Consider the following 14,164-nt stretch of genomic DNA (forward strand, 5'->3'; position numbering starts at 1 on the left):
CACCCCCACCCCAGGTCAAAGCCAAAGACACCGGGAACTCCAAATCCCATCACCACCCAAGGGAAGGTGGCTGGGACCGGAGGGTGGGGTTCAGCAGCCAGGTGGATACAAAAGGCAGACACGTGGGCTTTGGGGATTCCCCCATTTTTGGCTCTCGGAGTGACTTTGGGTTTCCAGGTCGGCGGATCGGGTAGGACGCATGAAAGACTTTATTTCCCTATTTTCTCCCTGAGTTGTACACTTTCCTTATTTCCTTTTCCCTTGTAAATAAACCTTTTATGAACCTTCTGTGTGTGCCTGCCGTGGAGTATTCATAAGTCCCTTGTAAGCGCGGGTGAGGACCCACAGCCAGGAACCCGTTTAATATCGGGGTTGCTCTATAACATAAAGATAGGCCGAGGCTAGAGAAAGAAAAACATGATTGAGTCTCTTCCATTCTAGGGACCACAGAGAGGCAAAGGCGGGGTGTCCCGGGTTAGGCCGTTTTGTCTTCGCAGGCCGTCTTTACACCTCGGGCAGCACGTTCCTGCCCGAGCTGGAGCTGCAAAGATGGCTGTGCTAGTTTGCTGACTAGATGGTGTGTGTGTGTGTGGGGGGGGGAGGGGTCCAGAAAAATTTACATTATGTTTACAATGTCAGGCAAGGCAGCACCGGGACATGCCATGGACACCCAGGATAGTGACAAACCTCCGGGCACTTCATACAATTTCTGTGTTGTTTGTGTTATTAACATGTTGCCCACGTGAATTCAACCCAGGGAAGGTTAAACATCTCATCTGCTTTGACAGAGCCTCCCAGGCAACTTGATATGTCAAATAACCCTCATTATTTCCAGCACCTCTGTGTTTACAAGGTGAAAGATCCTCTGTGACTTTCCAGGGGCCTCTCTGAAAAATAAGGTCTGAGATAAAAAAATATGACACCTAGGATTTGAGTTTAGGAAGGCAAAAGATAGCAACGTTCTCAGGAGATTTACTTGGTTAAGTAAGATCATGGGTCAGTGCAAAATACTGTTTGACTATTTAAATCAAAGTGGCAAAATATTTTTACAAATATAGGTAGTAACATAGTTTTTGTCAAAAGTGAAAAGAGTTGGTTCTCTTCAGTAATTGAGGACTTGATAAAATCAATACTAAGCAAAAAGAATTTCTGATAACTCTGGAGAGTATAGTCTCCGGAACGCGGGCAGGGTCCACGTCTCCTGCCCCACTGCTGCAGTGTGGCGCTGAGCAGGAAGCAGGCGCTGAAACAGATGGAGGAAGAGTCCTGGGGGAGACTCTCAGGAGGCCTGTGGAACGAGACACGCGGAGAAGCCTGCTTGCTTCGTGGCTTTGGATGGGGGACATGGAAGGGACCCCGGAAGGGGACACATGGAGTGAAAACATGTAGAGACACTTGGAAGAGACGTGGGCGACAGGCCAGGGGGAGGCTGACAGTGCAGCCTTTACCTTGATTTGTACCATGATTTTATTCCCGGGCCCAGACTCTCCTGCCCCTTCTACCCCTTTCCTCTGGGTCCCCACCAGAAGGTGCCTTAGATTTGTGGCAAGCTTTGGGAGCTCAGTGCCACGCCCCCGGGGCCCACCCTGTTTGACTGGGCCTTTACCCACTGTGCGATGGGTTACTTACGGTGTTTTATCGGAAAAGTATTATCCTTCCTTCTCCATGCATACGAATCCTAGTAAAGATCTTTCACAGTAAGAGTGCTTCTGTCTTCTCGTGGCAGATGGCAGAACCTATTTAGAGCATGCACATTTGGGAGTCCCGGGGTAAACCTCACTCTTCACATTAACAATAAGACACAGAATCTTTACTTCAAAAAGTGAGGGAAAACCGTTTTCTATTTATTAAGACTGCACCAATAACCTAAGAATTTTTGTTTCATTTTAACAGAGAAAATCAAATTCTAGTTTTGCACCAGTGTACTATTTGATATTGCAAGTCATTTTAAGAAATCTCAATAATAAACTCATTGAACCTTAGGCAGTTTTGACCACAAGAAATAAAATTCCTTTTCCGTGGAGCTTCTGCAACTTTCCATATCCATTGAGGTCTAGTCCTGCCTTTCTATCTCTCTCAAGCTGAAACGGAATCATTTCATGTTTGGATGAAATTCCTCTTCTTCCTTAACAAAAACACATGCTGCATAACTTGCATGCTTCATTTAGTATAAATGCAAGATTAGGAAGGCTCACCAAAAGGTCTTGGAAGCTACTTTTCAGGCTAACATGCTACAGATGGACAAAATAGTGAAATACAATTTTGTCAAAATAAGCTCAATTTCATTATTTCTGGGAACTTTAAGAGTGCTCAATTTATAAAAGCATGTAATGATATTTAAGTCGATAATAATGAAACTGCTTGAAGGGATTTTGTATTGTAAACTGGTAGGAAATATTATATACACGTATTACTGCGGTAGGAAATATTATATACATGTATGTAGTTACAAAAGGAAATATATCACACACATAAGCCCCGGGAGGAGAGGATCAGCGAGGCTGGAGAGCACTGGTGGGGAACTGCAAGCTGCTGAGTCCAGCTTAAAAGTTCTCATCACAAGAAAGCATTTCGCGGTGTGTCTGGTGGCCGACATTCAGGAGATCGCGCGGTGATCATTGCACAGCACACAGGAAGATGGAATCATCATTATGCTGTGCAAGTCAAAGTAATAAAATGTAACCTGGTTTCAGGGGTATTTTTTTTCTTAAAGGTTTATTTATGCATGTATGCAAGGGCTGGGGTGCAGGCCAGAGGTGAGGGAGGGGTACGTGAGAGGATTCCCCAGAGACAGAGCGGGGAGCAGAACAGGAGGAGCCACTGAAATCCAGTGCTGAGGGGAGCCGCGGGCAGACGGGAGGGGTCTGCTGTGTCCTGCGGGTCAGCGCCCTGGCCGGGCATGGAAGTTGCGCTGCATGGGTGCCCATAGCTATAGTGCTGCGTCTTAGCCCCTTGCGCCACCAGGGAGGCCCCTTCAGGGACTATTTCTTAACGTTGACTGGTCAGGACTCACGCTCCATCTAGCTTTGCCAGTATCCTTAATAACTTTCATGTTTGAAAGGAAGGAGCAGCGGTGAGAGCAGTCGTCCCGGTCTCGGGCAAAGTGAGACGGAAGCAAAGAGGAGGAAGCTGAGGGTGACGCGCGGAGCTGCGGAGTCCGAGGGGTGAGCAGAAGCAGTCGTCGACCTGCCAGGGCGTCGCCGCTGGGATGCGCGCGGGGCCGGTGGCTCCCGTGGCTGGACGGTGACTTCACGGGACAGCGGCTGACTTTAGAAGAGCCCTTGGGTGTGACGGCCCGGCCCGGCAGAGAGCTCTGACAGCAGCAGGCGACTGTCTTTTCATAGCATGGAAAGGCCCCTGAGTTAGCGGACCGTGCCAGTGTGTACTCACTGAGTAACGTACCCCGAGTTCTCTGCTTGACTTCTTCTTTTTTTTTTTAAAGATTCATTCATTTATGCATACAAGAACTAGGGCGTAGGCCAGAGGTGCAGAGGGTAAGAGGATTCACTAGAGACAGAGCGGAGAGAAGAACGGCAGAAGGACCGAGGGACACTGCTGAGGGGAGCAGCGGGCGGCAGGAGAGGTCTGCGCGCCATGTGGGACCCTCCTCCGGTGGCCGGGGATCGAACTGGTGCTGCAGAGGCTGTGGGCAGCTTCATATTGCGGCGCTTAACCCCTTGCCACCCCAGAGGGAGGAAACACGTAGGTCGAGACGTGCGTTTTTCACGGTGAGCTATCGGATTTGTTTGCGTCTCGTGTCCCACCCACGGACCGTCCCGAACCGGTTGAAGCATCGGTGGACCCCACACCATATGTCGGGGGTCTACCCTCCGGGGAAGAAACCTGCTTTGGAAAAGGATGGGAGGCAGTCTGGGTGGTCAGTGTGTGATCCTGGCTCGTGGAGTTAAAATAATGGCAGAAGAGGATCCCTTGCGTAGGCTTGTATCTCTTGGTGAACGCAACGTTCCATGCCCTGGAGAGCTGCTGCAGTCCCTGCAGAGGGCCACATTTTGATACAAGATACAGGTTGGGGAGGGGGTTGGAGCCGTGGGGGGGATTTTGCGCACGGCTCTGTGCTGACTACGCGGGATTTTCAAACGAAAGCGAACAAGTGTCGCGCCATAGCTCACATCCAATGGGGGATTGACACGTGCAACCACAGCCCCGCAGGCTGCTGGGTACGGGTGCACGTGGCGGGCTGGGCAGGAGGAGGGGTGAGGAGACGCTCATCTGTGAGAGCGGGGGGAGGGGGAAGTGCCACGCGAAGCATCCAGGGCGCAGCCGCGAACAGGCCGTGTGCAGCTTCGTGGGGGGCCTCAACCGCAACCACCTCTTCCCGACAGCCTCTTCGAGCCCCAGCTCCCGCCCAGTCTGCACCGTGGCATCAGCGGCGACAGACGTCTGGTGGTCGAGAAGCTTGGCGTTCTGGCCTAGCAGCTTTTCCAGCAGGTACAGCATGGGGCCCGGGGCACACACAACATCCCTGACCACGGGGGATCCCCACAGTGACCTTTGCGTCCAAGGGTCTGGCGGCTATAGGGTTCGCCTCACAGTGTGACCCCACTGGCTTGGGCCTGGCACCCCACTGGCCCCTTACTGACCGGGAAACTGCAGGGGACCCCATGCTGAGTCAGGACAGAGGTTGTGGGCCTTCTCAGAGAGAGAACGTGGCATCGGCCTTGCCTCTCCGGACCTCGGCCACTCATTTCTGCGTCTTAATAGGGAGTATGAGATAGAGGGTGTGGACACAGGTGGGGGACTGAGGGTGCTTAGTGTGTGGGTGACCGTCACCGCGGAACTCGTTGGGAGACACCAAGGACTTGGGCATGGGTGGGAGCAGGGCAACTCCAGTGGGGGCAGGGCCTGGCTGGCCATGAGGCTTGAGTGGGGGGATGGGATTGGAGAAGGGGTAGGGCTTGGGTGGGGGCAGGGTTGGTTGAGCTGGTGTGGAGGCGGGGCTGGGTAGGGGCAGGGACGCAGAAATGCAGTAGAGCTGCAGCTTACTGAGGGGCGGGGCGTACGTGAGGTGGAGCTTCGCAAGGAGGGGACTGGGTATGGGCGGGGCTTCCCGAGGTGGAGCTTCGGAAGGCGGGGACTGAGTGTGGGCGTGGCTTTGTGAGGAGGAGGCGGGGCTGCGTGAGGTGCACTTTCGGAAGGCGGGGACTGAGTGTGGGCGAGCCCTTGGGAGGCAGGGGCGGGGCTTGCAGTGGGTGGGGCTTTGAGAGCAGGTGGCTGGGTAGGGGCGGGGCCTGGAAAGGGTGTGGCTAGGAGCAGAGCGTGAGCTTTCTTGAGGATTGCGCTTGACATTGACGGGCGGTTTCTTTTCACGTTCTTTTATTTTTTAACTTTTTGAAATTGTATTATTTCTCATTGAGGTTCAACTTTTAAAATAATTTTTCCAATCTTATTGAGAAATAATGTCCACACAATACTGTACATTGAACGAGTTCTCTTTTCATGAGAACTCTCAGGTTTTACTCATGAATTGTTCTGCTCTCCCAGGGAGGTCCAGTTGAGCACCTTCTTGGATCCCAGCACCAGGGCACTTGTGGACCCCTGTGCACAGCCTGAGCAGGAGTAGGGCTAGAACTATAGCAAAATACCTCTGCCTTGCCCTGGACAGATACAGTAATGCACTATGGGCCACTCCAGGGTCAGGCCTGCCTGACTGTGAACAGAGCTAGGGTTTTGGGTTCCAGTGGTACTCTGTTCTGTGTGGTGACCAGCAGTGAGGTGGGCCTATCTTAGGAGGGGCCTTTTGCCCTGGCAAACAGCAGGAGGTGAGGGGCTGCTTGCCAAAGTTTACAGACTCTTCTGGCTACTGCACGGTAGTTACTCTTAGCTCCAGACCAGAGTGGCCTGTCCCCTGCAGTGCGGCACTGCAGATCCTTTGGGAATTCCTTTGCTGTCCTTTATGCCAGCATCCACTTAATTTGAAAGTACAAACTCTGGGTTTTCAGCACTGGATCCTTGCTGCCCACCCCCCCTCCTTTTTGTTGCTAGGAAGCCTCATTGGTTAGAGGGCAGTGACATCACCTGTTGCTCCTTGAGGGCCTTAACCTTACCACATGACACCCCTCTGCTATAGAAACCCATGGTCCATGCTGTTCTTGGTATCCATGGCAACACTGCAGCTTGTCACAAGCTCTCCACACCCACTTTGCACTGCGCAGCGCTCCAGCCATCTTTCTTATCTGTCAGGCATTTTCTGAGGAAAGGGACCGCACATCTCCTTCCTTCGATCTTTGTCCCATCTAAGCCGCGTCCAGTGCCCTGGGCCTGCGGGCCCTGAGCTGGGGAGTGGGACCTGCCCCCTCCTCTCCGGCCTGGAGGACTTTGTCAGTGTCCCCAGACGCCAGACCTTGCACCTGACACAGGCCTTCCCCACCCACCCCCCACAGGCATTCGCAGCTCACAGTAGAGCCCTCGGACTTTGAGGAGGAAGCCCTGCCACAGAAGGTCAGCAGGGATGGGGTCAGGTTGGGAAGCGTGGCCGGGGGGGGGAGATGGGTCCATGCTCTAACTTCCACCAAATGATTGGGAGCCCTGGGAGGCAGGAACTGGGAGCAGAGATGGGGACAGAGGAGGGGCTCTTGGTGGGGTTGGGGGACAGGCATTCATGATGCTCTCACCCCATTTGCATTACAGGCTGTGGAAACCCGGGGCGCTTCTGCCTTTGTCCTTGGCATTGACTCAGAATTCTTTGAGTCCTGCTCAAACTCTGAGCTGATCCCCCCCCCAGTGTTAGATCATATTCTGAAAAGTGGGAGCTATGGCTGTGTTACTACTAGAGGATTGGTGCAAAGGGATGGACCTGGACCCCAGGAAAGCCCTGCTGATTGTGGGGGTCCCGGTGGAGTGTAGCGAGGCTGAAATCAAAGAGACGGTGAAGGCAGGCTTGCACCCCCTTTGCACCTACAGGGTGCTGGGCAGGATATTCAGGAGGGAAGACAACGCTAAGGCGGTCTTCATCGAATTGGCCGACACGGTCAATTACGCGACCATGCCCAATCAGATACCGGGCAAGGGAGGCCCCTGGGAAGTGGTAGTGAAGCCCCGTAACCCAGATGACGAGTTTATCAATAGGCTAAACTACTTCCTGAAAGATGAGGGCCGCAGGATGGCAGACGTGGCCATCACACTGGGCTTCGGCGCGCTGGGGGAGGGCGCAGAGCCTGGGGGCTTGGGCCTGCTCGGGCCCCCGGCGCTGCCGCTGCTGAAGGAGAGCATGTGGTACCGGAAACTGAAAGTGTTTTCGGGAAATGCTGAGCCGGCGTCAGAGGACGAGAACTTTGAGGTGTGGCTGGAGCAGGTCACCGAGATAATGGCGCTGTGGCAAGTGTCTGAGGCCGAGAAGAGGCGGCGTCTGCTGGAGAGCCTGCGCGGCCCGGCCCTGGCCATCATGCGCGTGCTCCGGGCCAACGACGCGGCCCTCACCACAGAGCAGTGCCTGGACGCCCTCAAGCAGATCTTCGGGAGCAAGGAGGACTGCAGAACCTCGCAGTTTAAGTTTCTCCAGACCTTCCCCAAGGCTGGAGAGAAAAATTCGGCTTTCCTGCTCCGGCTGGAGCCCCTGCTGCAAAAGGCTGTGCAGAACAGCCCCTTGTCGGTGCGCAGCAGCGACACCATCCGCCTGAAACACATGCTGGCTCGTGCCGCCCCGACCCCCACGCTCAGGGGCAAGCTCGAGCTGCTGGATCAGAGAGAGTGTCCCCCCACTTTCCTGGAGTTAATGAAGCTCGTTCGCGATGAGGAGGAGTGGGAGACCACCATGGCGGTGACGAGGGAGAAGCAGCGGCAGGTGGGCAGGGCCCGCAGGGCCTCTGACAGACAGGCCGGGGCGGAGAGCAGCGGCCCACCCCCGCAGGCGGTCTTGCAGGAGGGGCTGTTCCAGGACAGCAGCACCCAGACCATCCAGAGAGGGTTGGGGCTGTCGCTCAAGCGCAGGCAGCCGTCCTGCTCCCACAGCAGCGGGGAGGAGGACCAGGGCCAGGCGGTGTGCCCCGGGGCGGAGCGCCCACCTCCGGCCAAGCAGATGCCTCAGCCTGCAGTAGAGCAGTCGGGAAACGAGTTGGGGGCTGGGGCCATGAGCCACCCCGAGCCCTAGAAAGCACAGGCTCACAACACTCAGAAACCCCTTCTCCCAGTGGGTTGCTGAGAGAGATTAAGGAGGAGAGGGCGCAGTCCCCACCGACAGCAGGGGACTGGGGGGGGGCAGAGGTGGGGCAGGGAAACCAGGCCCCGCTGGTTGAGCCCCCACGCCCCCCGCTAGCTGGAAGGGACTCCATCCCCCAAGCCCTACATGTCTCAATGAGGGGCCAGCACTCTGCTCCTAGGAGGGGCCGGCCCCGCAAGCGAGCGGCCACCACCTTTACAACATGGGGAGCCCAAGCCTCAGGCGGGGCCCCCAGCATGGCAGAGGGTGCAGCTGGGAACTCTGGCCTGGGCATGAGCCCGGTCTTCTGGCCACCCCTAGAAGCCCACCCAGTGGGATCTGACCTAAGGATGCCGCTGGGCCCAGAGGCCGCCTGGGGCCCTGAGGGTCCTTTTCTAGGGATGCCTCTGCCCGAAAGGGCCAGCACCAGCCAGGCAGGGTGGCAGGGCAGGGAGGTCACACCCCGGAGGGGGGACCGCAGGATTCAGCCTGTCTTCAGGATCATCTATACCGCTCTAGGGGAGCCCCAGGAAGGCAGCACCCTCGAGCCCCTGCGCGAGTAAGAGCAGGAGACCCCAAGGCCTTGGGAGCCGGGAGAGGCTAGGGGGCAAGGGGAGCAACCGTTGGTGTGAGGGGAAGACCCTTGGGCCAGGGCCCTGGCTCGGCCTGAGTAAGCAGGGAACCTTGTTTTGGAGGAGGGGGAGGAGGCTGAGGAGGGAGGATGGGGGTTTCGTTCTGCCAGATCACGCAGAGCACGACACCTGGGGAGAGCAGGCGGGGGCCCGGGCCTGGCCGGCACAGCACACTCAGCAGCCGCCAAGCCACAGGCATCCCCAAGCTTCCCCAGCGACTGGCTGGGGAGCACCGCTGAGCAGCTGCCCGGGGCTCTGCAGGCAGGGACCCCCATGTTCCATCCTCCGGGGCAGACTGCTCCCTGTTAGGGAAGCCCACCTGTGTCTCTGGGGCCCCATCGAGACCGCGGCTTGTCCTTGGGGAGGGGCGTGTGCGCTTCCCGGCAGTTCCCGGCCCACGCCGCCCCAGAAGGGGCCTGTGCTCTGCCGCGCCGCCCTCTTGTCATTGCTATCAGCGCGCCCTGACTGTCCCGCGGGGGCCCAGGGCACGGTCCCGCCCCGGCGTGGCGGCAGGACGGGCGGGGGGCAGCCTCAGGGTGGGGGCAACCGAGCCACCTCCTCGGGGACCCCAGGACGACATGGGGCCGCACCTGTGGACTTCCCGGCCCTTAGAAGCTCTCTGTGTGTCATTCCTCCCTAGTTTCTAATGTTTCTGATAAATGTTCAGTAACTGGTTCTACTAAATGTTTCTCTTCAATAAATTCATTGAATGTTTGGCCGGATGGTGTCTGCTGCGGGCGACTGGGGAGGGGCCGGGAAGAGGATTCCTGCTCGGCAGCCATGGGGGCCATCTCCAGGGGCCCGTGGGCACCGACGGCAGACGTGGACCCCATTTCAGAGGTGAACGTTCAAATTCCCAGCTTCCATTGCTGCCCAGCTCGGACGGCCAGTCTCCTTGGCCACTGGGGAATGGGCGAGGGCGTTCGTTTTGCCAGGGCCCGGGCTGTGGGCGCTGGTCTGGCCTAGAATGGCTGCGCCTTCACCAGGGGGCTGTGGGGCATTGGGCATGTCCCTGACCCTGCCTGTGCCTGGGGGCCTCATGCTCGGGGTGTGGGTTGGGTGGGGAACAGTGGCCCGGTTCCTGACCTCGAGCAGGCGTTGGCATGTGACGGGTTCAGGATCAACATGAAACCAGATCCCGGTGGCACGATCTAGGAGGTGAGACCTACTGTTTTCTGCCGACTGCAGCAACCCCTTCCCCAGGGCAGCTTGGGTCTGAGCGCTGGAGCCACTGGAGCTCCAGCAGCAGCGGTGGGGGGGGGGTTCCCTGCTCGCTACCCATAGGTGCTGCATCTGGCAGCAGCCAGGCCACTGTGCAGCAGGAGGCTGCAGGATGGCGACACGGGGCCATCAGTGGGCCAGGCTTGACGGGTGCCCAGGTGCTAGCCTGGTTTGCATGCCAGAGCCCACCCCCTCCTGTTATAGAACAGGGAGAGGGGCTCCCCTTTTCCTGGGGACCAACCTGCACACTGGGGCTCCAGTGCCACGTCCCGGAGTAGATACTTGCGGGCGCGCGGCACAACCAGCAGCGGCAGCAGCTAGTAGAGGGCAGTTGCTGCCGCCACTAGGGCCTCCCTGGGGCTCAGGCAGCAGGCAGAGGCTGGCAGTGACGGCAGGTGACCATGGTGCCTCTGCTGCTCACCCTCAGGGCAGCAGCTCCCCGGGGGCTGCAGAGGTAAGGTTGCCCTGTGCCAGAGGAGACCATAGTTTGCTATGGCAGAGGAGACCATAGCAAACCCATAGCCCCTGGTTTAGGGAATTATTATTTTTTTAAAGCTTTTTATTTATTTTTATTTATTTATACAAGCACTGGGCACAGTCAGAAGCGAGGGAGGGTGAGAGAATTCACCAGAGCCAGAGCGGGGAGCAGAGCAGGCAGAAGGACCGAAGGACACTGCTGAGGGGAGCAGCGGGCGGCAGGAGAGGTCTGTGTGCCATGTGGGACCCTCCTCCGGTGGCCGGGGAGCAGCCGGGGATCAAACCGGTGCTGCAGAGGCTGCGGGCAGCTTCGCAACCCAGCGCTCAACTGCTGCGCCACCGGGGAGGCCCTGGTTTAGGGAATTCTGCTCCTGGTCTCAGAAGAAAAAAGAAGGATCAGCAGCTGTTGAGCAGCCATCCCAGGCTGGGTAGGTTCGTTATCGGGCAGACAGGTAAAGGAATCTTGGAGCCCTCGGTGGATTTTACAGTTCTTTTAATACTGAACAAGGGGACCAGGTACATAGGCACACTAGGCATCAGGCCCCCAGCCCCCCTCGAATATCCTCTCTCTGCTCTCTCGCCTCTCTCTGGAGTTCTCCCTCTCAGTCTCTCATCCTTTCATGGTCTTGCAAACGCGTGGGAGCGACGCTGCCCTTTTAGCCCCTCCCTTCCAGACCCAGATGTGCACACCTGCATCTGTGCATGCCCATGCTCCCTGGGCCCAGGTGTCCATAATCATGGGAGGCGTGCAAGACTACAGGTGCCAGTTATAGAGACTGGTGGCAGGAGGGCATAAAAATTAACTCAGTTACTAGTAGCCAACCTCCAAAGAATGAAGAGGCATTCAGGGGCCTCCATGGTGGCACAAGGGGTTAAGACACAACCTATAAAGCTACCCACAGCCACTGCAGCATGAGCTTGATCCTGGGCGAGGGAGCTACCCACATGACACAGCAGACCTCTCCTGTCATCCCGCTGCTCCCCTCGGCAGTGTATTTCAGTCAATCTGCCTATTTTGTTCCCACTCTGCCTCTGGTTAATCGTCTCACCCCCCACACCTCTGGCCTGTACCCCAGTTCTTGTATGCATAAATAAATAAATCTTAAAAAAAAAAAAAGGAAAGAAGAAGCGTTCAGCAGCCCATATCCGAAGAAAGATGTGAAGCCTGGGTCTTATACAGGGCAGCAAGGGGCACTAAATCAGGTGCTGTTGCTGCTGCTGCTAGTGTCCTTGTTGGGTGCTGTGCTGGGGCATCTCTGCAGCTCTGGGGAGCATCGCCTCGGAGCATCTCCTCTTGTGTCTTCTGTTGTCTTTGTGTGTTGGATCCCGGCGGATAATCTGGCTGCCACTTGCACCAGGTCCACAGTGGTGGGAAGACGCTATCTTGGGAGCCTTTGTGTTTAGGACTTTAAAACACTAGACACTGCGTCAGGTAAGGTAAGCAGCTGTTTTGACCTCAGTAACTTTGCTTTTCCCTGGTTTTTAAAATAAATCCTATTATTCTTCTCTGAACCCGAGTAGTCTTGCAATCATACACGTAGGTGAAGAACTCAATGACCAGTAAACTAATAGGGCAGTGCCCCTTGCTGCCCTGTATCAGACCCAGATAAAGGAACTGACTTTAGTAAGCAGGATGGTGCCAATCAGGAGGACTCTAGTGGGTGTGGACAGTCACTTATGCAGTCTCCAGGGCTTTCCCCGAACTCTCCATAAACTGCTGGATTTATGATCTTTTAGTTGCGCCCCAGTTAACACATCTATTCAGTGTCTGGAATTATTGTGTTACAACTTTCATGACGTCTGTGTGACCACGGAAGATTGCAGAATGAGAAGAAACAGGACCCCAGCGAAATTCCCCCGCCGCCCAGATGAGCAAAGAAGTGCGCCTGCGCGCGCCCAACCTAGCGGAAACCCGGCGAGTCTGCGCATGCGCACCGTGGGCTCCCGAACCCGGAGGCTAGCGCGCGTTCGGCGTGTGTGCGCCTGCGCGCACCGCCATTTCCTGCAGCCCGAGCACGGGTCGCGGTGCTTGCCGGGAAAAGCGACGCCTCCAAGCAAAATGGCAGCCGGCGCCAAGAGCATCCGGCGCCTCCTAGTCCTGCGGCCGTGCCGGTGCCGGCCGGCAGGTGGCGCGCGAGGATCACAGATGCGACGCCGCGCCCATCCCCCACGGCGGCCTCTGGGCCCTGGGCGTGCGGCGGCCCGTCGGGGCGGGCGGCAGGGACGGGGCGCTGCGAGTCCGACCCTCACAGCCGGAGGGGCCCTCGGCGCGCCTGCTGGCCTGCCTGGCGGGCCCCGGGCTCCGTGCGGGCAGGGCCCGTCCCGGAAGTTGGGAGAGGGGGGGACCTCCAGCAGAGTACTGGCGCCCTACCTCTCTGGTCCCCAGAGATCTTGGGAGCTTGCCCTGTGGGACAGGAACAGAAGAGCACAGCACTGTGAAGCTGTCCACAGCCACTGCAGCACGAGTTCCATCCCCCGCCAGGGAGCTGCCCACATGGCGAGCAGACCTCTCGTATCTCCCTCCGCCCGCTGCTCCCCTCAGCAGTGCATTTCAGTCAGTCTGCCTGTTCTGTTCCCCACCCCCCCACACACACACCTCTGGCCTGTACCCCAGTTCTTGTATGCATAAATAAATAAATCTTTTTTTTTTTTTTACAAAAAAAGAAACAGAAGAGGAGGAGGTCCTCAAGAGCTTTGGTCCTCCACGTGTGGGGCCAGCCTAAAAGTCAGGCCTCAACGCCATCTCCTGCACCACGTTGCTCCAGGCTTGTGGGTGCATTAGAGGGACCTACATGAATAGGTCAGGGGAGCCAGATGGTGTACCCTGGTGAAAGGGCGAGGACGCTGACACCGGAGGGGTGAGGGCATTAGCCAAGCAAAGAAAAGGGAGGCCATGATCAGGCAAAAGGAACAGAGCACACACAGGAGCCGCCCCTTCCTCAGCCAGCGCTGCCCCCTGGGCTTTGCCACTGTGTAGCTGCCTCACTTGCGAGTCAGCAGCCTGTGCACCCCTTCTCCTGAGCGCAGACAGCCCACCACGAGCACTTTCCACCCTTGTGGTGGTCCGCCCACATCAGCCCTTCTGTTTCTCTCCCAGCTGCCTGCCTCCCTAATGGCTAAGTGATTCTCCTCAGGCCTGATGATGCGTGCCAAAGCCTCCACTTGCCTAAAACCCACGATCGCCGCATGCACCCATGGAAGCATCAGGATCATGATGAAGGGCGCACCTGAGCTTCCCTGTCTCCCTTCCTGCGCCCTACAACTCTGCAAACTTTCTGCTTCCAGCAGCTATTCTTGTCTCTGAGAGGTTTTCCAAAGAGCAAATGTTCCACAGTTGTTTGGTCCAGCCAGCTGCTCTGACCTCAGAGCACCAAGGGAGGGCGACTTGGAAGGTGCTGTCCACAGCTGTGTTCCTTGCTGATGCCCAGATTCCCGGGCTCCCGAGGCCAAGGCAGGTCTGTATTTCTTTTTCGCTTTTCAGGACATAAATTCAGGTATTTCCAATGAAGCTTGTTTTTCTTAGTTTTCTTCCCATTTTGGCTACTGCAGTGCTTCGTTTCACACTTGATTTGCCAAAGTTACATACATATATTCCCAAGGTGCCATTTCATCACTCTGACTGCAGCGTGTCCTGTTGCTGCTAATATGTTCCTGTCAGATTGCCACACTCTCAACTGAA

The 14,164-nt window shown here is 56.7% G+C and overlaps 1 protein-coding gene across 1 annotated transcript; it reads left to right on the forward strand.

The window, feature by feature from the left end:
- Positions 1-6,772: 6,772 nt before the first annotated feature.
- Positions 6,773-8,107, forward strand: LOC311187733 (paraneoplastic antigen-like protein 5; the record flags this gene model as incomplete). Its single annotated transcript, XM_084259057.1, has 1 exon — positions 6,773-8,107. The coding sequence occupies one exon, from the start codon at positions 6,773-6,775 to the stop codon at positions 8,105-8,107; it is 1,335 nt and encodes a 444-aa protein (XP_084115183.1).
- Between the last annotated feature and the right edge of the window lie 6,057 nt (positions 8,108-14,164).

The sequence above is a fragment of the Talpa europaea genome (genome assembly GCF_964194135.1).
Source record: "Talpa europaea genome assembly, chromosome: X".
In the NCBI taxonomy this organism is placed as follows: Eukaryota; Metazoa; Chordata; class Mammalia; order Eulipotyphla; family Talpidae; genus Talpa; species Talpa europaea.